The sequence below is a fragment of the Micromys minutus genome (assembly GCF_963924665.1).
Source record: "Micromys minutus genome assembly, chromosome: 2".
NCBI classification, from domain to species: Eukaryota; Metazoa; Chordata; class Mammalia; order Rodentia; family Muridae; genus Micromys; species Micromys minutus.
Window position 1 is genome coordinate 36671442 of NC_137971.1, and position 26694 is coordinate 36698135.

At 38.8% G+C, this 26694-nt stretch overlaps 1 protein-coding gene across 21 annotated transcripts in view; it reads right to left on the minus strand.

Annotated features, from left to right (window-relative positions):
- Positions 1 to 26694, minus strand: part of TRPM3 (transient receptor potential cation channel subfamily M member 3) — a gene marked incomplete at both ends in the record, with an annotated part of 816961 nt that overhangs the window by 218368 nt on the left and 571899 nt on the right. For 15 of the 21 annotated variants that reach the window (XM_080911710.1, XM_080911707.1, XM_080911721.1 and 12 more), the window contains one exon: positions 19547 to 19718. In XM_080911710.1, coding sequence (XP_080767836.1) covers positions 19547 to 19718 — 172 coding nt within the window. Of the gene's footprint in view, positions 1 to 3497; positions 3573 to 19546; positions 19719 to 26694 lie in introns of all 21 variants that reach the window. The other 6 variants (XM_080911703.1, XM_080911706.1, XM_080911720.1 and 3 more) reach the window with 1 other exon arrangement.

The window sequence follows — 26694 nt, forward strand, 5'->3', positions numbered from 1 at the left end:
GAGGGAAAGAATGCTGTTTCACTTCAGCCATGGCTGCCAAGAGTGGGGAAAAATCTGCTGCTTGCCTGTTTGGCCATTATGAAGGCATAAAATCTCTTGTTTTCTCATTGTTTTAAGGGGCTAATGAGTTGAGCATTTAAAGGTTAGAATGTTTTTTTTTATTGTTAAAACAACATTTCTAGTCATTCTTCAGAACTATATGAATTGCATTTTGTGTTTACATCAATTTGTTTTAAAACCTTGAAATATTCCAAACAACATTTTGCAGGGATTAAACAAATTATTTGCAATCTTCAAAGGTACTTTGGAGGGTCCTGTGATAAATTCTTCAGAGCTAGCCATCTTAAGCAAATGAGAGTCTTAGTCTATAATTCTTTGAGACCCCAGCAAATGAAATACCATCTCTTCTAACAGTGAGTTAATGATTATGGCAGAAAAAATGCCCACTCAGCACAAACATTTTCCATCTATTTTCTGTTTGCCTGACTTTCTAAGCTTTGCTGTGAATTGCTACCAAATGAATTGATCCTGATCTAGACGGAAATGGAGACACGGGTGATTATTACTTTCAGTAAGTGCGGAGAAATCAATAGATAATTTTTGTTCTGTATAAATAGAAATACTGAAGTCACAATAGACTTGGCTAGTGCAAAATATTTCTTTTGGAGCTTCTAAATGCATTAATTTAGTTGGAAATGGTTGAATAATAATCACAGTGAGAATAATAAACAATGAAATAGGAGCACATTCAGATTTTGCAGACTGGATGCTCTTCTGCAGGAGTCATGGTACTCATGGTTATCTTTGCTTAAACGCTTTGCCATTCCGTTTTCTTCTTTGGGTCTCTATTATGTTGTTACCTCATTGCCTTTCCTTTCTCAACTATATCATCTAAGCCCTCCTATTAAACTTCGATTTCAAGCTAGAAAGCAACGCTGAAATTAGGTCTAAGAAAACGAAGTATTTCCATTGACAACAGTGATCTAATGGACACCTATTTGTATGTGCCCGCGACTGCACTAAGTTCTCATGAAAATGGTTAAGACACAGGCTATGCTTTCTCCGGGCTCGTGGTTGGCAGGTGATGAGCAACTGAGCAGAGAAAGGGACACATTATCACTAATGAATAACAAATGCTACCATAGCGTTTTAGACAATAAAGTAAAGTGGGGATGTGGGAGATGTGAGGGAAATGGGCCTAGAAGTTTCATTGAGGAAGGGAAAGACTTGGACGGAAGGTGGATTCTTAAGCCGAGAGGTTAAAAGACTGTTGCCATTAGGAACAAGAGAGCCAGAGTTCTAGCAGTTATGAAGAAAAGACAAAACATACCCATGAGGATATATTAAGTCAAGGGAACTCTAAGTATCCTCGGATGAGTGGACCAGAATGTCCATGTGGCATTAGGGGGAAAGTGAGCTTGAAAAGAAATGGGAATACTATAGAGGGTCTTTCACTAAGCAATGAAACAAGAAGGGAACCAAGTCCCACAAGGAAGGTCCTGTTGCCCTGAAAAGGATCTACTTTAACTGATCACCAGCAGAAAGTTTTACTAATCTTAAGAACAAAAAACTAAATCATTTCCAACCTAACTCTTTCTAATCTGCAAAGATTTTTTTTACAGTTCTTAACTCCATGGAGACAAGCTTAGAAGATTACATTTGAATGCTGGGCAGATGACCTGGTCAGACTTGCTTAAAAGAACTGTTCCATCCCTGGACAAGTAATTCCAAATAAAAAAAGTTTCTTTTCTCAAAAAGAGTGGGATCCTAATTTGATTGAGAAAGGGTCAGAAGAACAAGACAGGCAAACACCAAGAAACCATTTTCCTTAAAATTACTTCTATTCCTCAAAGTTGCTTTGATTTCATTGTCTCGATTTTCAAAGTGACTTTTAATTAACAAGGATGGCTAAGGTTTTACTCACACAAACAACTTGTGCCAAGTCATTTCACCAAATAGAAAGCTAAGATTTTATTTTCAATGCAAATCATTCTTTAGTTCGGTGATTCTCAATCTTCCTAATGCTGTGACCCTTCAATACGTTCCATATGTTTTGGTGATTCACCCCCTGACCATACAATTATTTTTTCATTGCTACTTCACAATTATAATTTTGCTTCTGCTAATAATCATAACGTAGGTATTTTTGGAGATAAAATTAGCCAATAGGATCATAGTACACTGGTTGAGAACTGCTACTTTAGATAGAAGGCCATCTAAATGGCAGCAGAAAATTTCAATAACACAGGCAGTTAAGAGCACCTGAAAAATCACATAGTCATCAAATTCCCCAGTAACTGCCCATGACTTTGGTATTTATTATTGCACTCAGTGTTGGTCTTTGGTTGAGACAGGAGCAAGTCTGTATGATTGGTCTAAACAGTCTAGAGCATCCATAAAAGGTAGTAGGATGTTCCTGATAGACATATAACCTTCTCAGAGGAAGCTCACTTTCCTTTACCAGTTAGAGTTTGAACAATGAGGTCGATAATATGGAAGAGTTTGAATTACTCTTTCTTACTTCTTGACTTCTCTGGGTAAGGTTCGATGATGTTTTGAATTGTCATCCTTGTCTTGGGAAAGTTATGGGCCCAGTGATGGTAATTTCCATGTTATGGTTATCCAAATGCATTTGATGATGGTGTAATGATCAAAAAAGATGCCAGTGATGACAATTGAACGTCCCTTTGCCTTCCCAGCCTCCTTCATATATTCTCAGGCATAGGATGACAAAGGGAAGTCCACGAGTCACATGAAGAAGGACTGGAACCATGGTACACGGTCAGGAGCTCCTCCATCTGCCTCCTTTTGCCCCTCTTAACCACCCTCTTCATTTTCTGCTCATCTTGATTCTCCAACATCTTAGCCACTGACCAGCATTCTCTCCCCCTTGAATCCTTGTTTGATGACTTGTTCAAAGTAATGCTTAACTAAGTCCTGAACAGAGTAAGTCCTCAGCTAGGTGCTGAATGAAGCAATGCCCTCAAGCTTTTAAAGGCAGTCAGATTTAAGGAGTCTTAAGCAAGCTAATGTTTTATATGTGCATGAAAGAAGTAGTAAGTATTTTGAAGTTACATCTGACTAGATATATACTCAGGTGCATATCTAGTAGGTGGATATAAAATTAAAGGTATAACATATCTGAGATATCATTTTATAACTATAAAAAGCCATGTAATTTCTACCTTAACTGGATTTGTCAAGTATTAAAAGAGACAGTATATATGGCAATGTCTTGCATAGTATCTGGAATTTGAATAAATGATTACTTCTAGTCTTATCTTGGGATGCTGCTATGCTGTCCTAAGTGGCATCTTCAGGGTGACAGGTATAAAGGAATCACTAAGGTCTGGTGGGGATGGATGTATTAGAAGATATAAGCAGCAGTCAGAAGAGTGATGTGGTTAGGAATTTTTAAAGGAAGTTATAGCATCTATGGTTAATTTTCTTGGTTGGGGTTTAAGAGCAAATTCAAGATTTTTGTTAATTATACTTACCAATTGGGTCTAATTGGCAACTACCCCAAAATGAATAAAACAAGCGGGAGTCAAGAGAGAAAAACGGCAGGCATCCTGTCAAAAAACAAAAGCTTTGAAATTTCTACAACCCAATGGTCTGATACATATTTTATTAAAGCAGCTGGACCACCCAATTTGTATATGTCTTTGTGTGTGACTGAACCCATACTACACACACAGAACTGTGCAAAGTATCACACAGACTTCTCCAAACCAAACACAAGCAGATTAACAAGACCTTGTACTGGAGGAACCATAGTTTATTCTCTTTTAATCTATGACAGATATGGGAAATGAATGGATTGAGATATATTATATTAAGTACTTGTTCAAGTGTTTAGAATTGGTAAATCCCAGAAGCATTGCTTGTTTGTCTATTAGATAGAATGATAATTGTGATTCTTTCAGTTCTGTGTCTTCCAGGGCAGAACCAGAACCAATGTCACATCCTTCTTCTTTTTATAAACATTTCTGTGATTAGTTTTTGTTTGATTTTTTTGAGACACATACCTTTTATTGTCAAATGGTTAGTGTATGAATTAAAAATGTTAGCTGGTCACATAATAACCTGACTGCTCTGTTACTAAACATGACCAATGATTTTTATTGAGGATTTACATTCTGTTCTTTTCTCACTCTCTCATTGGCTAGCCAGAGGGATATCAGTCTCCCCAACACCCTCTCGCTGTGTCTTTAACCACCATCAAAGTTATTTCAATCTATGTGTTCCCGCTGGCTTTGCAACCTTCCACCCGGGAAAGACATTCACAAGTAAGGTCCTGTCTGGGGAGCTGCTCACAAGCTCACTAAGCCAACTTTTGTCTAGATGGGGCAAACAGCACCTGCTATTAAATCTGGGCCAAAGGAAGCAAGTACTTATCTGCCTTCCCAATTATCTTACAGCATCAGAACAGCATTTAATGGAACTGCAGACCCTCATGGTAAAACTTGTGACCCTAGCTTTTTTGGACTGAGCTAGACTTCTAGAGAAGCCCCAGTTAGTGGTAGTTGTTGGGACCACTGGCTGGGCAAGAGCAGCTGGCTGATGAGAAGCATTACGCCTGTTTCTATGGGTCGATACTGAGCTCTACAAGCTGATAAAGCTGCATTGTTAGAACAGTGTGTGCATTGAGAAAACCATGGAGGAACATTCCTCAAAGTGCTGGACATGCGGCATCCCTCGAAGCACAGGACCTGGGGTCACTTCCTGTGGTTTCTCTACTGTTCACAAAATAACAGTCTAAGAGTAATGACAGTGTATTTCCCAGAATGTTCATAATTAATTCACTTCTGAGGACAATTAAGCTTGCAAGGACAAACTCTGTGGGCTATATTCCACAATTATGTGTGGCAGTCAGATCAATTGCTAAATACTATAAGCAAAGCTTCTAATAGATAGACACCATACAAGCCCCTAATATTACTTGTATTTGGGGAAGGAACTGAGCAATAAGCAAAGAAATATTAAAATTAAATAATTCTGGTTTTGTTACATCTTTCCTGCAGAATGAACCACATGCTTGTATTTCAGTTTATTCTTCCCTAGATATATCAAATCCTCATAAAGAAAAATCTCCAAGGATGCCATGTAAAGGAGGAGACAAATCATGGTGGTACAGTTAGAAGGTAGGGAAACGTTGATTATGTCTCTGATTGCCTTGCTGTTTCCTTAAGTGCCTGCAGACAAAGTGGAAAAGATGAGGAGTGAGGAGATACAGAGAAAAGGACTAAAGATTTTTGCACAAAACCAAGATGGATTCCACTGTGTGGGTAGACATGTTTGAGGCGTGTAGGGATGTTTTTTTATTCTTGGTTTCTGTTTGTTTGTCTGTCTGTCTGTTTTGTCTCTGAATTCTTAGGTCATTGTACCAAACTAAGAACGGTCCACAAGCTAAGACCGTGACATGCTATTGAGCAGGGAACGACAGGTTGTGTATAGTTTGGGTTCAGGTAGAAGCATTACCAATTCAATTCCTTGTGAATTTAGGTAGAACATTTGGCTTCTTCCAAGTGGCATTTCTATATGGAGAATGAGAGCTGCTAGCTAGATAAGATCTACAGATCATCTGGATGTCTGGGCACACATAGAATCCACACTGTATTATTTATGTTCTGCTTCTATATTCTAGTTTAGTTTCTCCTCAAGACTCTCTGTTAATAAAAGAAGCAAAGAAACACACATGGCTCTCCTTATGAGTTTGATGATCATATGTTTGAAAAAACTAACTTGAGTTCACGTCTTTCCATTCTTGTTTACAGTGGAAAAAGTTTCCTGTGCCATTTGAAGATCAAAACAAACAGAAATGAAACAAGTGTTGACTTTATGCACAGCACTAACTTTCTGCCTATTGAGAGCTTTCACCTATGTGGCATGTAAGTGGATTGTCCCCATTATGCCTGTCAAATTTTGCTTGACAAGCATCTCCATGAATATTCTACCCCCTTTGTCTGAATTGCTACTGTACTTTGTATCACAAAGGGCTCGGAATCCTTGCTGTTCTATAGTGCAGCCTCTGCACATATAGTCAGCCCTTAGAACAGGCTGGTACAGGCGTGGGCTCAGACACAGACTTCCTGTGTCTGTCACTTAGTCGCAGTCTGACTGTGGCCATTGCTTGGCCTCTTTGTGGTTCAGTGTGCTTACTAAGGAGTAGATGAAGAATAGTTGTGGGGATTAAATCAGATGTTCCTTGTAAATAATTTAGAATAGCACTAGATAAACATGAGCTTTTTTAAGCACAAAGTTATGCCTTATACAACATCTACAGTGCTTTCTGTAGTATAGGAACTCAAGCAAATGTTTGTGAAGAGCTCCAAAGAAGCATTGCCATGGGAAAAGGAATGATGCAATTGCTGTTTATTTTAAATAACAGCTATTTTAAATGACAGGTTTTGCTTCATTTTAAAAAGCTGAAAAAAATTCATATATACCTATATAGGAAACATCTTATATACCTATATAGGAAACGTCTTAGAATTATAGTAAGATAAAGAGTATATTTGAGACACTTTGCTACAGGGAGAATATGGACAATATGCATCCTGAAAACACTGTTCAATGAGCTACAATTCAATAAGGAAAAGGGACTTCGGGGAATCTAGTCTGTGGTGAAAGAGAAATGACTAGTTGTCGGTCACATATTCTCCTTTTGGAAGGGACACAGATGTAGGGTGTTTCTAGTCTCCCTACTCCAACAGGACATCTATTTATAGTTTAGTACCAGCACCATGTTTAGACTGTCTTGTAATCTGCCAACTCTGAAGAGGAACCATGTCTTGTGTTCTGATTTTACCCATCATTAAGTCAAAGCATGAAATCTGTTATATTGGGCCCATAAATTTTATATAACCTCCACATGTGACTTGAGAACATTGCTCATGTGTCTCTAAGCAGCCTCTTTTTCCCTTAGTTTTCTGACTGGACTGACTTCCCTCTGCTCAGGAATGAGGGGTGTCACCTCAGAGCCAGGATAGGGGAACAAGGAAATGAGAGCTAAAGATCCGACAGTTGGATGAACAATTTAAAATTTAATTTATAGCACACAGCATGAGAACTACAATAGAGAGTGGTGTGCTATAGTTAGGATTTTTGCCAAATGAGTAGGTTGTGGCTGCTCACCCTGGGGAGGAGATGAAGAAGTATATGAGATTACTATAGGTGTGTCTTACAATTTTATTTTGTATATCTTCATTGTACATAGTAAGTATTTTAAAGCATGGTATGTATGTGTGCAGGAAGAAAGGTTTTAAACTTCTGTGTTGCAGGGATGGGGGAGAGGAACTACTTCCAAAGGCTTATTCACATCCTTTATGATAAAAAAAATCTTCATTTATTGTAAAAATGAACACTGGGCTAGATAGTTTTATGTCTACTTGACATAAGCTAGAGTCATCTGAAAGGAGAGAACCTTAATTGAGAAAATTCCTCCAGAAGATACAGCTTAAGACATTTATTTTCTTAATTAGTGATGGATGGAGGAGGGCCCAGTCCACTGTGGGTGGTACCATTCCTGAGTTCTCTAAGAAAACAGAGTGAGCACACCAGGAGGAACAAGTCAGTAAGCAAAACCCCTCCATGGCCTCCGCATCAGTTTCTGCCTCCAGGTCCCTGCCTTGTTTGATCTCCGTCCTGCCTTTCTTCAAGTGATACAGAAACGTAAGCCAAATAATCCATTTCTACTCCAAGTTGCTTTATTCACGATTTTTCATCATAGTAATGAAAATCCTAAATTACACAAAACATTAAGACATCTTAAAAGCATAAATTGTAGGTGTCTCTTCCTGCCTTTCTCTCCCACCTGTCTCACTGTCAGGAATATTTATTCACTAGAATATTTAGGAGTATTGTAGAAACATATGAGTATAAAATGTCAAAACGTGATTATAGTAAGCAATCAATGACATTATAAAATAAACTTTTGACTTAAAAGATTCCTTCAGATAACTTTCTATATGACCCCAAGTGGAACTATTTCATTATCTACCATAATTTTAGTATTTCACTCTCTGTCTCTCTATAATTTTTAAATTATTAAACAATGGTTAGGTCATTTTTGTTTTGTTACTATGAGCAATATTATAGTAAATATATACAAAGTAAATTTTAGGTAGTGAAAATATAGACTCAAAGAGTTTGTTCACTTAAAGGGGATTCTAAAGTATCTGCTAAATAAGGTTTCCACATTATTTAATGTTACATCATAACAAAAATGTTACCAGTTTATATTTATGTGGCATTTATTGACATTATATTATTTTGATCTTTGAGTTTTGCCAATTTGATCAATGAAATTCTTTTACTGTTGAATTACGTTACATCTTATTTTCTTCCCCATGATCTTCCTATGAATATGCTTTGATCGGTTTCCAATAGGGTTCTGAACATTTTTTTTTGATTTATAAATATTTTGCATATTATGGAAATTAGCTGTTTGTCATAATTGTGAATATATTGTTTGTTTGACTGTCTTTTGAAATTATTTATTTTTTTCTAGTGGGATTTATGAACTTTTTTTCTGTAGGAACCTGTCTTGTGTAAATGAGAAAGTCACAATAGTTATGATTTTGGTACTGATAAAGCGTTCCTAATCTGAAAATCAGAGAGTCCCAAATTGTCAAAATCTATAACACAGGCTCTTAAGTGTTTTAGATACTAACTACTCAAGTTATTTTATAAGATGTTAATGAGAAAGAATCCACAGCCAGGCGTGGGACCAAAACATGTTGTGAGTAATGGAGTTTAAGAGAGAAAGAGAAGGTTCATTTTCAAAGTTCTTGCTGTAGCTTCATTAAATGTGTAAGGTGATAAACATACCTTGAATTTGTTCACCCACTGAGCTAGAACAGAAGATGTATCTACACGTAGATCTAACACTTAGGTTGGACTGAATAATGAAGTTAAAAAAATCAAAGGAAAAACTAGGGTTGAATTGATGGTGACAAGTGTATTGATCTCTAAACAAGAAATACAGTGAACTAGCTCTGAAGATTAATTGTAGTCATAGCTATTTTATAACTGTCACTATCAGGCATACTTATTCATAAGTTTATTAGTCCTCTGATGACTTCATCAGCACCCCACACCCCAATGACTTCATTTTGTATAATCACTAGTTATCTCTTCGGGTTTATTTGATGAGAACTGCATAAGCAGGACACACCAAAGAAGGGTTTTGAATCATGACACCGCAATGCTCTCATTATACCTGGATTTGTATTAGGAATGGCGTGTAAGTAGGAAGTCATCTCTGATCCCATGTATACCTCTTTGCTTTGGGTCACTGTTCCAGCAGAGCCTGGGTCCTGAAACTAATGGTTATGAGATCTAACAAGATATATCAGGAGAAAGTGACCTGTGAGGCATGGTATGCAGGCCATCTATTTCAATTATCATAATTGGTAAAACACACACACACACACACGCAAATTTTGCTTTGCCAGGAAAATAGCTAAAAATGTAAAATTAGTAACATTCTGGCTAGTTTTAGGTTGATGTAAATTAGGGTTACTTGGGAAGAGAGAATTTAGCAGGAATTGCTTCAACCAAATTTATCAGGCATGTCTATGGGCATTTTCTTAGTTGGTAGTTGATTCAGAATGACTCCATTCATGTCATCACAAGCCAGGGGCACCTTGGTAGAATTAGAAAAGTAGTTGAGTAAATCATAGGGAGCAGGCCAGGAAGCAGCATTTTGCTGTGGTTTGGGCCTTGAGTTCCTACCTTGTTTTTTTTCTCTCAATGGTGAACTGTAATCTATGAGATGAAAGAAACCCTTTCTTTCCCAAGTTGGTTTTGGCCAGTATTTTATCACAGTAACAGAAATCAAAGAACACATAAGGCAGTGGGAGCATGGCAGTATTTCTGGATCAAAGTGTGTTTGAGTAGAACTTTCTTTCCTCTTTCATGTCACATATGGTGTTTCACCCTGTCTCCCTCCTTATTACCTCTGTACTTTCTTTTGGTCTCCTTTTAATTGAGGCTTTACTAACACTTATTATCATTTATATATTAGATGTATATATTACAAACTAGGATCCAAATATGAGAGATAACATACAATATCTTTCAGAACATTCATCGACTTACTTGATACAATATTTTTCAGAGTCATCTATTTTCTGCAAATGTCATTTTTATTTGAAGATTAATAATGTTTCACTGCATATATGTACCAGGTACTCATTGTCCATTCATCTGTTGATAGACATCTAGGCTGCTTCTGATCTTGCTTTTAGGAACAGGGCTACAATAAACCTGTGTACAAGTATTTCTGTGATTGGGTATGGATTCCCTGAGGGATATGCCCAGGAATAGAATCAACCAGATGAATTCACTCCTGAATTTTATAAACCTTTTTAGGGAGATATAACACCACTACTTGTAGATTGTTCCATAGATGGGATGAGAAAGAATATTACCAAATTTCTTCTATGAAGCTACTCTTATTTTGATATCAAAACCAGATAAAGATAAAGAAAGAATACTACAGACCAATATTCCTGTTGAACATAGATACAGAAATTCCCAACAAAGATCAAGAGCACTTTTAAGGAGATCATATATTACAATCAAACAGACCTCATCCCATAGATACAAGGATGGTTCCACATATGCAAATCAGCAAATGTAATGGGCCGTATAAATAAACTTAAGGACAGAAACTACGAAATCATTTTGTCAGATTCAGAAAGGCATTTGGCAAACTTTAGCAAGCCTTCATTATAAAAATCCTGGAGCTAATAGGTATAGTTTTAACATAACTTTAAAAAGTAAAGGCTAAGGCCAACAAACGTATAGCCAACATTGTACTGAATAGGAAAAAGATGGTAAGAACATTTCTTCTACAATTAATAATGAAACAAGAATATCTACTCTAATCTTTCTTTTTAAATAAAGTACTTCAGGTCTTAGCTTGAGAAATAAAACAAGAGAAAGATGTTAAAGTAACAATGCTAGGGAACGAAAAAGTCAAATTATTCCTATTTGTAGACAACAAAGCTTGTACTTAAATTAGCCCATATACTCTACCAGAAAACTGTTTGATCTAACAGACACAGTAAAGTTGCAAGAAACAAAAGGAATGCAAAAACTTCAGGAGCTTTCACATATCACAACAATGAACCCAGAGTCTATTTCATTCATAATATTATTGAAAATGCCTAGGACTAATCCTAACCAAGGCAGTGAAATGTCTCTACATTGAAGACTTTAAGACATTGAAAAAGGAAACTAAAGGAGATACAGATGATGGGAAGACTTTCCATATTTCTGAACTACACAATGAAGATAATGCTGTATTTCAAAAAGTAATGTAGAGATTCCATGCAGTTCCCACCAAAATTCTATTGTCATTCTTCATAAAATTAACAAAATAATTCCAGGCATTGGGAGTTATATTTCTTACAGTAATATAACTGGGATGGTTAATAAATGTCCTTCATATTCAAGTGGTGACTATTGCTCAGCCTTGACACACATCAGTGTCAGTGAGGTTGCTAAGAGAGTACTGATCAAGCCAAAAGGTTTTTTGACTGATGTCAACTTTTCAGTGAATATTGGCTCCATGGTTTAATAATAGAAAATATGAATATGAATATATGATCTACTACAGTCTCAGGATATGAAATATATGCTACTAGGATAGATATGCAATGTAAATTTTTTAGAAAAATTGCCTCACAGTGCTTATTTCATGAATTACTCACTCGCTCAAGATTTACATTCCTTCCCTGACTCTAACTTCTAGAATTATTCTCAGTAATTTATAGATAAAAATTAGCATTTTGTTGGTATTCACATCTAATGTCTATTCTTGTAGAACCTTGATGTATTAGAATGTTTCCTGGGCAATATCAGCCAAGGAGTAAGCTTGGCAGGGTCTCAGGGGTAAAGCAATTGCCTTTCTGGGCTTTGTTTGATTCCCATACTAGCTGACAACTGTAGACTGTGGGATTTCTCTGGATACCAAACACTGTGACAGGAAAGCTCCCAGCCTGAAGCACTAGAATCACTGAGCCTGAAACATCCAAAGCAGTGGTCTAGGAGCGGGTGCTGCTGAATTGGCAATTCTGATTTCATTTACATCATGGACTGGTTCTGCCTGGTAGGCAGGCCAGTGTTGTCTCTTCAAATAAGATGCAGCTTTTCTACAGCTATGATGGTACAAAGGTCAACTCAGGTTCATTCCCTGACTCCAAATGCAGGAATGGCTTTAATAGAGCCATGCCGTTGGGTATCTGCAGGATGGAACAAGCTTCATTTGCAGTGCTGAAGAAGTTAGTTATTACAGAGAATTTCCCACAAAGTCATGTCGCGATGGATCAGACCCGGTATCCTTCCTGTGTTATGGATTTAAGGACACCAAATTCTTTAAAGAGTGTTTTTAATCTCACTACTATTTCCCAGTGATGTTTCTTCTTCATGCATTCAAGTAGCAAGCACATCCTTAGGCATGCCATTTGTCTTACATATCACAGGATGTTAGTATTCTTGCCACTCTCCTATGTCATTAAATAAGTACCAGAGATTGGGATAACTTCAGATATTTTAAATATCTATCAAGGGAGGCTGTATCACCATAGCTGAGAATTATTTTAAAAATTTCATCCTTTAGAGTGATCATCAAATATGATAGTAAAGGAATTAGGATGTAAATGATACAGTCTTGAGTGGTTACTTCTAAGTATAAGAACTTCACTGTCATAATTGCCTTCAAGTTGGTGTGTACCTCATAGACACATACCAACTTTAAGTTCAACTTAATTTTAACTAACTGGCTTTAGACTTCTTTGTGGACTAGTGTAATCAGAACACTCATCACAGTGGAAAGGGAAAATGCTTTCCACAAAAAGCTAGAATGTATTTCAGATGCCAGTCTGACCTACTGAAACACACTTCTCACCACTGTCTTTGTGGTTTGTGCGAATAAGTACAAGGTCATAAATGAGTAGGGGTGTTGCAACAAGAACTTTATAAACCTCCCCCCTGCAGAGGCTTCTAAATGCCAATATCATTTGATCAGTTTTAGAATTTCTACAATCATTTCTGCTCCCTGTTTACTTAAAAATAAATGTCAAACTCATTTGAATCTGTTCCTTTAGAGAAAAGTGCTCTGGGGAACCGCAGAAGGCAAGGGCATGGTTAAATGTCAGATGTTATTCTGGGGCCAGCAGCATCAAATTACCTTTGTAGCAAACTTCAAAAGTAGCAGGAGTGTTGACTGTGCAAACCTCAATGCACTCAGTGACACCCCCATTCACTCAACCCCAAAGTGAATCCTCAGTGGGCTGCTGTGGGAGGATTTCTTAGATTCAATTTAGCCTGATGAAGAGGTCTTATTTAAGCAGAGAGGAAAAACCAGGGAGCTCTAGATTCATAAAGATGTCCTAGACAGATGTGCATACTATAATGATGCATCCAAGCCAAATAAAGCATTTTCACTTGGTGAAATGTAACATCTAAAGTGGAAAGCTACTATCACTTCAATCAAATGGATCCCAAAGACAATTTTTTTTTTAAATCTAAGGATTTAGAGTATTCTAGGCCATTTTGAATCAGCCCACATTCTTGCCCTGACCCAGGCAGAATACATATCAAGCCTAACTGACATCTACATTCACTCTTATACAGGAACATAGTTTCTGTCCCCAGTTGCAGCTCTCTCATCTTTCCTGTACTGTTGACTCATGCCCTAGTGACGACTGGGTTTTCAACTACTCAGGGAAAATGAAAGGTTTCTGGTTATCATTGCAGAGACCAAGAAATTCTATCAATTACCACTTCATAATTGGTGTTAACAGATACTCGGTGATACATGCCAGGATAAAATTTTTAGCACCCTTTCTCCCTCTGGACCCTCTCTATAACTTAAGGGAGATGTAGACACTTATTTAGCAGAGCCAGGTTGAAAAGTGGTAAAGATATACTAATGAACACCTTGGCTCTGTCTGACAGGCTTCAGTGCAGAGGATTAGTCTTATGGATAGAACTAAGGCAGTGAGGCTATGTAAACATGGCCCATGGTTTCTACTGAGGGGGCCAGAAGTGGGCAAAAGGTCTGAACCACCTCATGTCACAATTCTACTGTGTATTCACTCATTTAATTATAATGGTCTGTACTACCATCCTGGGTTCACAGATTCACAAACACTACTACAAAAAACAAAAGCAAAAAAATAAAACAAAGCAAGCAAACAAAAACCAACCAACCAACCAAACAAACATACAAAAAACAAACCCCAGCCAAATGCCTAAAGTTCTAGGACTTCAATAATCTGCCTGCTCACATTTAGCCACTACATACTTTCATCGCATTTGCAATGGGCAGAGACTTCCTCTCTCCCCAAAGTAACATTCCTCCCTTCAAACTCCTTAAAAGAAAGTTACAGCTTCTGAGAATGTTCTAACCCTCATTACTGTGAACTACAGTGCCTATATTGCTTTAAATGTACCTTTGTAAGCTAAGTGTAGAGTTTGGCCTTAAAAAAGATGATTGTCCAACTTTTAAGGTAATTTTTTAACAGCAAAATAATATATTTAAGATACTTTATTTATTTTCTGAAAGTTTGTGTGCATATATCCATGTATCTTGAGCATATCCATAGCTGTAGTGGAGGCCAAACAGTTTAAGAGACAGACAAGGAAATAGTGTAGTTTTCTTAAGATCGTTGGCTTTTGGGGAGTATATTGCTGTCAGCCAACACAGATGCTCCATGTAGTAATCGAAGCAGAGTAATATGAATTTCCGTGCCTTCCAACACAGGTCATTTTTTCTGGTGTAGGACTCTCAAATGTCTCTTCCAGCCATTTAAAATCACAAGGTAAGAAGTGTTACCTAAGAGTTACCCCATGGAGCTACAGCAGACTAGAACAAAAAGAATTCTCCTCATCCCTGTTTTGGTGGCCTCGGACCTACTGTTATTTTTAATCTTTATTTATTCTTTTCTTAAGAAAGAAGTGTGGATTCTTAAGAATTTGTAGATCACTACTATTATGTTACCACCTAGTGCCCATGAGTGGCCGACATAAGATGCAAATATTTTGGTGCTGAGGTATTTCTGGGTGGAATTATGTGCTGTTTGGACATACTTCATCATTATGCAGAGGGTTCTAAAGGTGGGATGTGTGCAGAGGAAACAGGAGTGGCCTTGGGTTGGTAAATGCAGATAATATGTAGTATGTATTATTGACCATCAAAGCAATGCCCACACTATCAAAATACACTCTAACTTGCATATGTTTGGAACTGTTTCCTGAAGTGTACCATGAAGACACATAGATACTCCTTTATTAGGCACAGCACTTTTGTGTTTTATATCCTGCATCTGACCAGGCGTTACTACCTTTCCAGCTTCCCACTCAAACATCACCTTGTCTGCCCTGCCTTACTGGGAGATCCCCCTAAATGCATCTCTGGCTTTTAATCTTGTCCATCCCCCCTCCCCAATATAATTTTTACATATAGCTGGAGTAATGTTTAAGCACAGTAGTGATTATCTTTAACTTAGATCCAAATTCCTTGTAATTAAATCCGAGTCTTTGCTAAGCTTTTCATGTCTTCATCAAATACCCCAAGATTCTGTCCCTGCATCTTTCCCATAATCTCCACCCATGGCCATCCCTCTTTTCAGTAAGTCCCCTGATTCAATGTTATTCCTTCTACAGGTCACACCTAGCTACCTAATCTAAATGACTCTCTAAATATATATATATGTGTGCCCACAAATACCTTTCTTAGTTTTATTTTTCCTAATAGAACTCATTGCTATCAGATATTACAATTTCACTTGTTTTTCTGTTACCATCTTTGTCCTTGACTGCAGCCCAATGAATTATTTCTGCTTTCCCAGATCTTAACAATAGTAGGTACACACTAAGACTTTGCTAGATATTTATTTACTACAGGAATAATTGGTATTGTCCCCTGTTGGTTAAATTTGCAGTCTGAAAAATTGCAAAGAGTTGAGTATTCTAAAGGAGGTAGTTTCTCCTGTCTAAGAGTTCTCTTCTATAAACAGAGCCCTTGATAATCCCTGACAGTGCCTTTCTTCTGACTGGTAGGCAGGGATGTGAATGGGATAATGGATGTCAGAGTGCACATGAATGTAAACACATTCAGTGCTTATGTTACTAATAATTGGCATGCTGATGAGAAAGGGCTTATAGGTCTCCTGAGCAGGACACACTTTATGCTTAACAGAAGTATTCTCCACAAAGCAATGCCATTTGCATAAGTAACTGGCTTGTGAATAGGTTACTGCTTTGAAACTCATCTCCCCTGATTGATGAGGCCTGGTATTTCAGCGAGAAGAGTGCTGTGTATGTTTTAATACCCCTAGAACCATCATGGGTTGAAGAGGTGGTAGGCAGGATTGCTATGATAGAATGACTAATTTTCAGGCAATTGAGTTCTTTGTAATTTCCATTTTGAAACAGGAAATAAAAACGTATGTAGAAATTTTAGAACAGACTCAGAATAAAAGTTAAGTGTTAAAAGGATGAATCACTAATTGTTAATTATGATATAAAGCAAAAGGTACACTCGGTAAGAAAGCAAAAATACTGTTTTCAGCAGGGAGCAGGACTGTCTTTAATGTTGATATTCTTAGGGTGATCCATGCTATGACCAGGTATACTTTGTGCCTTTTCCCAGTTCTTCTCTGGAGGTTTCTGTGGTTGCCATGGGCAATTTTCCATGCTGCTAGGTGAATGGAAACTTCTCATGGAGCATTCGTGAGTCACTCTTCCCACCTGACAAATTGCTGTTTTTTGGCTTTTTGAGTCTGAACATAGTAAGAAGTGAAATCTACTTTATAAGTTAGGAATCCTCCAGTCATCCAGTGACTTCTCATTTCAGGTTCATGGAGATCAGGCAGATTCAGAGACAGTGTCAGGTCAACTCCAATGAGTAGAAGGCCAGAATAGTAGGCTCTAACTCATGACACTTAGAGACACCTCTCTTCTTAGCTTCCTTGACTTTTGGGGTCTACTGGGCTTCTGTCATCCACTTCTTGCTCCTGCTCATACAGCAGAATTGGGGCTTGTAGGTTTCTATGATGCCCAAAATCCATTAACAAAATAAGCCCATCAGTACTTGGGTCTATGCTCCATCTTTATATCCACAACCCTTGCATGGATTCCCACCTGTGAATTTTAACCCAGACTGCTACCTTCATTGATAGTAAAGCAATGGTCCAGTGTCTGCACAAATAAGATGTGATGGGTTCTTGATGAGCTATCACTCCACAGACTGCTTTTTGTTGGGTCTCCTCTAGCATCTCTAACCACCTGCCATGGTTGCCCTTCACTCTCCAGGTGTCTGGCCTCTGCCGTTCATTGGCATGAGGTGGTTTCCTGCCTGCCTCTTGCTCCTTCTCTCCTTTCCTGAAAGGCCAGTTGTAATACTCAGCACTTAAAAAAAAAAAAAAAACCTTTGGCGAAAGACATCCTTGGAGGCATATGAATTACATAACATAAAGTGTCCCTTCTGGAATGAACCAAAGGTACCCTATACCTGGGCAGCTCTTAAACACAAGGCTCAACTAGTGGTCTTGGCTGGTCTAACGTGCATATCCTCAGCTGGGTACCTAACACATGTAACCACACATCTTGCTCTGCTTTATAAATTACTGGATAGCCATCTAACTACACATCTACCTCTGCTTTATAAATGACCCAGGACCTACCAGGGCCTGCACAATGATTTTCTTTGCCGATCTAGAGAGTGTTTCTTATTGTCCTGTACTAATTTTGACTTTGAATTTTGTCTTGTGTCTTTGCTCCCCTGTCTTCCAGTTTCTAGCTAATTTTTCATGAACTCTCATATTCAACTCAATAGTAGGGAAAAAATGAAAGTAACACTATATTCTTAAATAACTTAAAATTGTACTAATTATATAACACCTCCCCATTCATTCTCTCAAATACTGAGATGAGGGAAAGTGCTAGTATTTCCAGCAAAGCTTACCACCTGGCTGATGACAATGCTTTTGTCTCTGTCAGCCTCTGATCAGTTAGGTCTCTTTTTCTCTCTGTCTCAGCCTTTCTCTGTCCGTATCTGCCTGTCTGTCTGCCTGTCTGTCTATTCCCCCTCCTGTGTGTGTGTGTGTGTTTGTGTGTGTGTCTGTGTGTGTGTGTCTGTGTGTGTGTGTGTGTGTGTGTGTGTGTGTGTGTGTGTTTGTGCTTACTGCATCTCTTCCTCCAGTGTTCCTCTTGGGCCACAGCTGCAAAGGTTTAAGAATGGAATTTACTAACATAGTTTTAATTTCAGACTTGAGCCAAATTTATCATTCCCGATTTCACTCAGAATAGGATGAATATATAAAGCTGATCTAAGTAAGCAGCCAGGGTGACAGCTAGAGAGGAGGGTTCAGGAGGAGCAGTTAAGACCAGAAGAGTTTGGCGTCCTAGCTCTGCCAAAAAGGCAGCTACAGCCAGGAAGATCCATCAAGGACAAAGCCAGAGAAGAGAAGTGGGATTTGACAAAGTTGAACCACATGGTGTTGAGCTCTTGAAGAGTAGCCAAAGGGAATCTAGTTTTGTTTGGAATTACAGGCTTTGGAATTTTAAAGTTACATGCAAACTTCCATTATGTATGTATATATGTGTGTGTGTGTATGTGTGTGTGTGTGTGTGTGTGTGTATGTGTGTGTACACACATGCAAATATATATGTAATATTTTTGTCCTTTAAGAGTGAGAGATACCTGTACTCATAAATATCTATATGTATGTATATACATATAGATGTTTGTGTGTGCACTGTGTATTATATGTATGTATGTGAATGTGTTTACTATCTAAACTTCAAGTCACTGAAGCCTCACATATCACTTTGTGGAAACAAAAGCATTTTTTTTTCTGAGAGGACCCTTAGTAGATGATCAGGGGAGCATCCTTTTTACAGCCAAGTGCTTATAGGACAACTTCAGGACAGAGGTCCCGAGTCCTTTGGGGAAATTATAAAGTCATTACACATGTAACATAGCAAAATGCATGCATAGCTGGAGATGACAAAGACATACATACATAAATGTAAAACAGTGGTAGAGTTTGAGCAAGATGCCTGCCCAGTATGCTTAAGTTTAAAAAACATTCAACTCTTTTGAGACTCCTCTGTGCTAAGATCAAAGCCTGATTTGTTTTGCCTATTTTAGGCACACACACACACACACACACACACACACACACACACACACACACAGCTTACTAAATAGCAGCCATTTCTCTGGGGTGCCTTTCTTCTCTGTGGTACTAGGGAATGAAGTAGGAAAGTTTCAAAGAAAGCTGATCTGCATTCTGAAACCCCAGCTGGGGATGAATTCTCCATGTGTGAAGAAATGAGCTTGAACCCATTAACTGTGTCAGGCTTCCCCTTGTGTGTTCCCCTGGATAACTTCCTACCCACTGGCCCAGGAGGAAGATGATTGGTACCTACACCTTCCTTGAGTTTCCCTGTGCTTACTGCATAGGATATGTAATCAGAGCCTTATTTTCTAGGGGGTGCGGTAGTCACAGAGTGGCTTACTTACTTGTGTTTATCTTCTGGAGTGAAATGTGCTTTTCCAGTTGTCTGCGGAGTTTCACCTCTGCCCCGTATTTTCCTGTGGTCCCATTGTCGGCCAGGATGAAGTGGGAGTGCATGCTATTGAGAACAGTGAGCTTGCTCATAGGATTGGACATGGTCTGGTATGGTCGGACTACCTACGGACAGCAAAAAAAAAAAAAAGGCAAAGTTACGAAGGAGGAAATAGGATGTGAGACATAGAGAGGATAAGAGACACTGAAAGAAGCCATGGTGGTTCTTAAAGAGCTATCTCTTACCACACTGGATCTTATGCCTTCATTGTATTAAAGACCTATGTACTGATGGCTAAGTCAAATTGTTACTTTGCTACTGAGCCAAACATAATTTTTTAAGTTTAACTAAGATATTTCTTTTTCCCCCTTCTTCTGTCATGTTTATGGTTTAATAGGTACAGTAGAAGTCATTATTCTGGAGATCAGTTTCAGGAGTTGGGGAAAGGGGGCAAATTTTTTTCCCCATTTGTTTGTTTGTTTGTTTATTCACTTTATATCCCAATATCAGCTCCCATTCTCCTCGCAGTCCCCACCTCACATAGCTCCTCCCCCACAGCCTCCTTCCCTTCTCTTTTAACTAGAAGGAGAGCCCCTGGGTATCACCCCACCCTGGCACATCAAATCACTGCAGGACTAGGTATATTCTCTCCCACTAAGGCCAGACAAGGCGGCTCAGTTAGGGAAATTTGTTGCACTCCATTTAGGAACCAGACACTCTGTTATTTAAAACCAACATTATACGTGATAGACTCCTTAAGCACAAAAGATCCTGCATATAAAATAGCAGTCCGGTGAGATGAAAATAAATCAGGCCTAAAAGTTTATCTCCATTGTGTTCTCCCACTCTCATTTTGATTTTTAATTTCAATAATGAATTGCACTCTGTAAAATGGATCAATTTTGATAGTCTTTGAAATATTTTTTGCTAACAAAACTGTATCCATCATGAGCTAGCTGCTTTTCATATAGCATATGCATTCCGTGTTATAATCCCACCTTATACATTATATTTATTTTTTAGATTGGAAGGTAAAGAAATAGATAGGCAAGTTATCTAAAAATTTAGACAAATAATCAGAACCTGTATCCAAGCCTGATTCAAAACTGAGATTATTCTTTTTCCCCCTGCTCAGACAAAAATCATACATGTAGTATATTGGCAAACTAATTGCTAAAATATCTAGGTTGTAGCTTCAGCTGGAGAGGATGAGGAAGGGCCATTCAGAGGGCTCACTGTTGAACAGTCTCAGCTTGGTTCCTCCTGCACAAAATCACTGAACTTGGCAGGACCGAAATAGACGCTATTGGAATCTTATTTCTGCGCCTTTGTATAGTGCATCCATTAATTATACAGATGAGATGCATTTGCCTGTTCCAGCATGTAATAACTCACCATACAGTAAAGGAGTAAGACCGAGTCATGCATTAAACACATCACAGAGTGATTTAGGGAGGGCAGTTTTCAATTGTGAAGAGCTCATGTAAGTCATTCTTTAGACCTTGATCCTGATTCAAAACCCACAGAGCGATGTGTCTGGAGGGTGAAATGTACTCAGTAAACTGAATGAATAGGCAAACCTGGGAAAGGCGTGCTTTCACTCATACCTGGGAAGGCAATGGATCCTTTTTTTCCAGAATTGTTAAGGAACTGATCTGATTTAAATTTAAAATATGTATGATTCTGAGCTTTTGAAATGGTCTTCAGCCTTGTTATAAGTGTTCTGGTTTTTAAATACAGCACTGATATGATGCTAAGGCAGAGTTTTTTTTAAACTATTCTTTGTTGATTTTAAAATCTGATACGCTTGATAACTGCCTCTAATAACCCCATGGGCAGTGGGCAGTTGCTGCCTTGTCCAGAAGAGTGAGGGCACTTCTTCCAAAATGGAGAGACCTGTTTTGCAAAGCCTGTTCTGCACTCCCTAGCACTGGAAGAATGGATGGCTTGTGGTTGAAATTCCCATTCGTTGCCTCTCATAGTTGATCATAAAACATTCATCCTACAGGGGAGTGCACACTAATAAATATTAATGCTTTGCTGAAAGGCTGAGCAGAAAGACTTTCTCCTCTTCTGAAAGTGCCTCTGCATTGCACATTAGGCAAAGGAAATGCTTCAGTTGCTGACTTCCAGGGGCAGATCCTGAGGACCCAGTGCCAAGGGGATGGGGAAGGGACAGCAGCTCTAGAAGGGGGAGGGAGACTGGAGTTTTGGAGATTAAATGATGTGTGAGTGGACCCTAATCATTTGTGCTGGCTTTCTATCTGTCTCTTTCCTTCCTTCCTTCCTTCCTTCCTTCCTTCCTTCACTTCCTCACATTAATTTCTGAATCTACTTAAAGACTATTAGGAAAAGTAAAATTTTCAGCGGGGGGAAAGTAGGAATAATAATTATTGTGAACTCAACTGAATATTTTATCAGAAAATCGAAGGCAAGTCCATTGTCCACGTAGGACCGTCACATCTCTTTTTTTTTCGTCCCCAAATCCTAACTCCAGTGGCACTTCAGTCTCCAGATGTGACAACCCTGTCTTGTGAAACATAGCTCAGCAGTGTCTAGAGGATGCTGGACATCTGCACTGGCCATGACAAAACTGTCAAATTTGGATTTCTTCATTATCTGAATCCCCTTTCTTTTGATCTTATTTGCAGCAAGTTATAGGTGGCCATGTTTTGGCAGAGAGGTTTTCTGCTGAACAGTAGAGGATAGAAATCTAAAAAAATGAACAAAATTCCTCAGTATTTCTGTGCTCTTTAGAGGAAGCTTCACAGAGTCCTGAAACATCCCCAGCCACATGAATCAAGGATGGAATTGTAGTCCTGCCTATGGCTGCTGGAACCAGAGCCTCTTAATTTGTAAAAAGGACATGATATAACGACCGACCTCAGAGGGACTGGTTTAGATTACATGTGCAAAGTACCAGGCACAGTGCCCAGCTCCTAGCAAGCCCTGTAGAATATTAATTCCTTATCCAGCTCTACTCTGTCCCACCAACTATATGCTTCCAGTTGGAAAACAGCAAACAGAAAATAATGTGGGACAGACCACTACTTGCCTTTGTTTTACCCAAGAGATGTAGATTGATGTAAAGCAAGGTGGTGGGGGGAGGGGCAACCATCTGCTGGTAAAATGTGCAAAATATGATTTGTCACATCCCTCCAGGCATCTGAAAAGCTGATGGCTTGGAACTATTTGTTGATTAACTGAAACTTTGGAAATAACTTCCATCCTTCAGAGAAACATGTTCTGGTCTTACTTGCCTACCAAATCCACTTAATATTCCTCATTACAAACATGCCTGCAGTCTTTATCTATTCGAGTTACATACAGTCTATATATACACAAAGACTTCTCAATCCTTCTTGTGTATTTTCCAAATCGAACAAACACTGCTTTTTCAATAACAGGAATACAAATGAACTTCTCCTTCTGCCTGGGTTTTGGAGGCAGCACAGGCATTTTTGCTGTTAATAACGTATAGGGGGACGGAGAATGGCTGTCTTTGGAGGTGTTGGTGATGTTTTCATGGTACACTGGTGACTATGTATGCTTCTCAGTGGGGACTTTGGGAAACGGAGGAGTCACAAAACCCCCTAGCCTCCATCAGGTAAGGTGTTTCATGTCCTCACCTAAAAATGACAGGAAAGTGGAGGTCCCATACACCTTCTTGGAAGAACTGAAAAGGCAGACTTATATTATTTCTTGTGTTTCATTTTTGAGATCATAACCTGAACTGAAGAATGTTGAATAGTGTCCTCCCAAAGGCCTTTTAATTGGTTTTCATGATGAACAAATAAATCAACTTAGATGTGGACTTTAGAACCTTCCTAATCTCTAGCCATCACTGGCCATGATGCATGAAAGTAGTGTGTTTTCTTTTCTTGTCCCTCAAGAGTGAGAACATAACTTCACTCATTAACCCATTGCATACTCTTCAATATTGCACTGGGTGTTTGACAAAAATCTGGTCCATGCCTTTGTATACCTTAGTTATGAAAAAGAGTGTCTCTGTGGAGTGGGGATCTCGCAAGGGTTTATATGAGGCATTATCAGCAAGCATCCTTTATATGTTGGTCATAGACTGATACATTTGTAATCTGTGCATGGGTTTAAATTAGCCATTTACAGGATGGTCTAGAACAGCTGCTGGAGTTTTTCTATGTATTTCCAGGCATGCCTTGGTCTTATTTGGGACTATTTCAGGAAGTAAGCATATATGGACACTAGTTTTGTTTCTAGTTTTGTTTCTATAGTTACTACCTTGTAAGATTGGGCAGATATCTGAGTTCCCTGCTCATTCACTCATAAACTTCTTGAGGAAATGCAGCCTGTGATGGCACTATGCTGACCTGAGGACATGTATGGTCATGTTTCCAGATAATGTCTCTTATTAAATAAATGTTCAAGATATGCTAAGTTTTCTTATTCGTTAAGTACTGGACTTATACTTTCTGGAAGCTTCCTGCCCGAGTCTGTCTAAGCTGTGTTAAAAGTACAGGTGTTAATTTCTGCCAGTGCAGAACAATGACCTTAGATGGGTGTTGGCTACAAAAGTAAAGTCTCATTCTTTCTTATGCATTGCAACCTTTCCCCTGTTCTGGTGCTTTGCACGGTGCAATGGTAATTTGGTCACTTGAGATTCCTTTTCCTAACAGAATTGAGTTGGGCTAAATTAGGTCTCTACACCTTTAGTGATAGGCCCTCTGCAGTTCCAAGTTCATTTCTTAGTGACTTGTTTATCAACATGCTCCAGGCAAGAAGTGGAGTAGGACATACATGGCTTGAACAGTCATCTCCTTTTCCTAACAGCAACATAGCTTCAATGTAGACCAGGAGTACACAAATGGACCATGTCTAGCATGCCATACCTATTGAGGACAAGATCTCAGGGAATAATGCTTCGTGCTTATTTTATCCAGGGAACAATAAAGCTTTGAGATGTAAGGAGTCTTGGCCAATGTGTTCCATCAGCCACGTGTCAATCTGAAGTTTCTATGTAAGTCAGTGCATGTCAGGAAGAAAAACCAAGAACCGTCTCATTTAAAATTCATAGAGTTTAAAGTGGTTGGCTTTGCTGCTGAGCCTTTTGTTAGTGCCTCAGATGACTTTGGAACCCATCAGACAGCTGAGCACACTGTTTCCAGTGGAGCCATCTAGAACGGTTATGGTTATGTGGAGGTTTAAAAAGAAAAGGCAGTAGCAGGGAACCAGATGGGGTTGCACGTTGGTGAGAGAGAAATAAAAGGTGTGTGGAGATTCTCTAAGAATCTGGCATCTGTGTCTGCTGGGGAAAAGAGGTACTGCTGAGCAGCCAGAAGCAACCTTTGTGACAGAGACAAAGGAGCAAAGGGGCATGGGGACTGAGAAAAAGAAAGGTTTCACAGGCCTTCACAATCAGAGAGGTGTCAGCCAGCAAGGGCAGCAGGTGTTTGTTCAGAGCAGCTCTTAAGCCCAGGTGTAAAGGAAATGACCCAGAAAACCCAGGTGCTGTCTCAGAGCTCAGCAGTCCACAGGAGAAGCCAGTTAACCCAAGAACCCATTTCAAAGAGCACCCTGAGCTGTGGGATCCACACTAAAAGCCACGGTGTATCAATTTCATCTTTCTGCAACACTTTGAAAATGTGTCCCTCCGTGTATGTCAAGCAGAGTGTTTGTGGCCCTTGCTTCATACTTTACACTTGAATAGATTCACCTCCCTTTGGCCCATCCTGAGGCAACTAGGAGCAGTGAGGAAAGATTAGTAGAAGAGGACCCTGTCTCCAACAGTCAGCAGGATTCTAGTGGGGGTGGATTTAAATCGTGCTCAGAAGTTCTTTGATACTCTTCTCTCAGTATAGGTAGGTTGGGTGCAATAACTCACTTCTAAGGGATCACATAAAACCGAGTGTGTGAAACCATAAAAGGAGTTTCTCTTAGCTTTCTTTCTATCAGCTCTTCTACTCCAGAGGAAGATGGTGCCATGATGGGAAGATGGTTTCACAGCTCTGTGAAGAGATCCAGGTGACCAATAATGACAAATAGGAACAGGCTAGGAAGCGAACTACAAAGAGGGTGTAGTAGCCTCAAACTATATAGCTGTCCAGCTATCATGTGACCGGCACCTCAAGAAACCTAAGCTTCCCAGGTAAGCTATTTATAAATTCCTCCCCCAATAACTGAGAGAGCAGACTGTTACTTAAGCCATTAAGTTTAAAGATCATTTCCTTTTTATGCATCCATAGATGAAACTATCTTGCATTAGTATTGCTTTTCTTTGAGATTTTTGAAATTTACCTTTTCCTCCTTTTCTGGACTGGTTGTTGTAAATGATCTCATGACTGCTGGTACCCCTGCCTCTAGGTATGAGCCCTCCGTGTTGCCTGTAATTTGTGCCCTGTGCTTTTGGTCAGTTTGGATGTCTGTTCCACTGGGTGACTAGCATCCTGCAGCCTCTTAACACTGCTCACTGAAATCATTCCCTTTTTGATCTGACTTCTGTTCTTGCTAGTTGATTGGGATAACCTTATGCATTATGTATTTTCCATGTCTCTCTATATAAATGGAGGCTAGTTTTAAAGTCAACGTATTAATATAAAATTTCCCATATGCAAAGGCTCAACTTGACATTTTTAAAAATGTTGCAATGGTATATAAAACAATACATATTCAGTAGAAACTGCTAAGTTTGTTCTTTGTCCAGGTAAGTGACTTTCTGTTACAAAGTTTTGTAGTAGCAGAGAACCATAGCATCCAGGTGCTTGTATGATTGAAAAAGTAAGTGATTGGTTAGTACTCTATACCATACTGTGGCAGGTAAACTATATGAACTATTTAACATTTTACTCCAAAATAGGTTCACCTGTAGGCTAATGCCAGTATCCTGAGAAGTTCAAGGTTGACTGACCCAAACTATGATGCCCATTGGGGTAAGCATCTTAAATGCATTTCAACTTACACTATTCATGACTCTCAATGAGTTTATGGTACATAACCCCACCATAACTACTGCAATCTGTACTCTAAAGAGTAGCTGAGACACAAACTCTAAGGAATTATGCACTCAAATCAATGATAGCTGTTAAGACAGAAATACATTGCTGATTGGTGGGTAATCTACTTGCC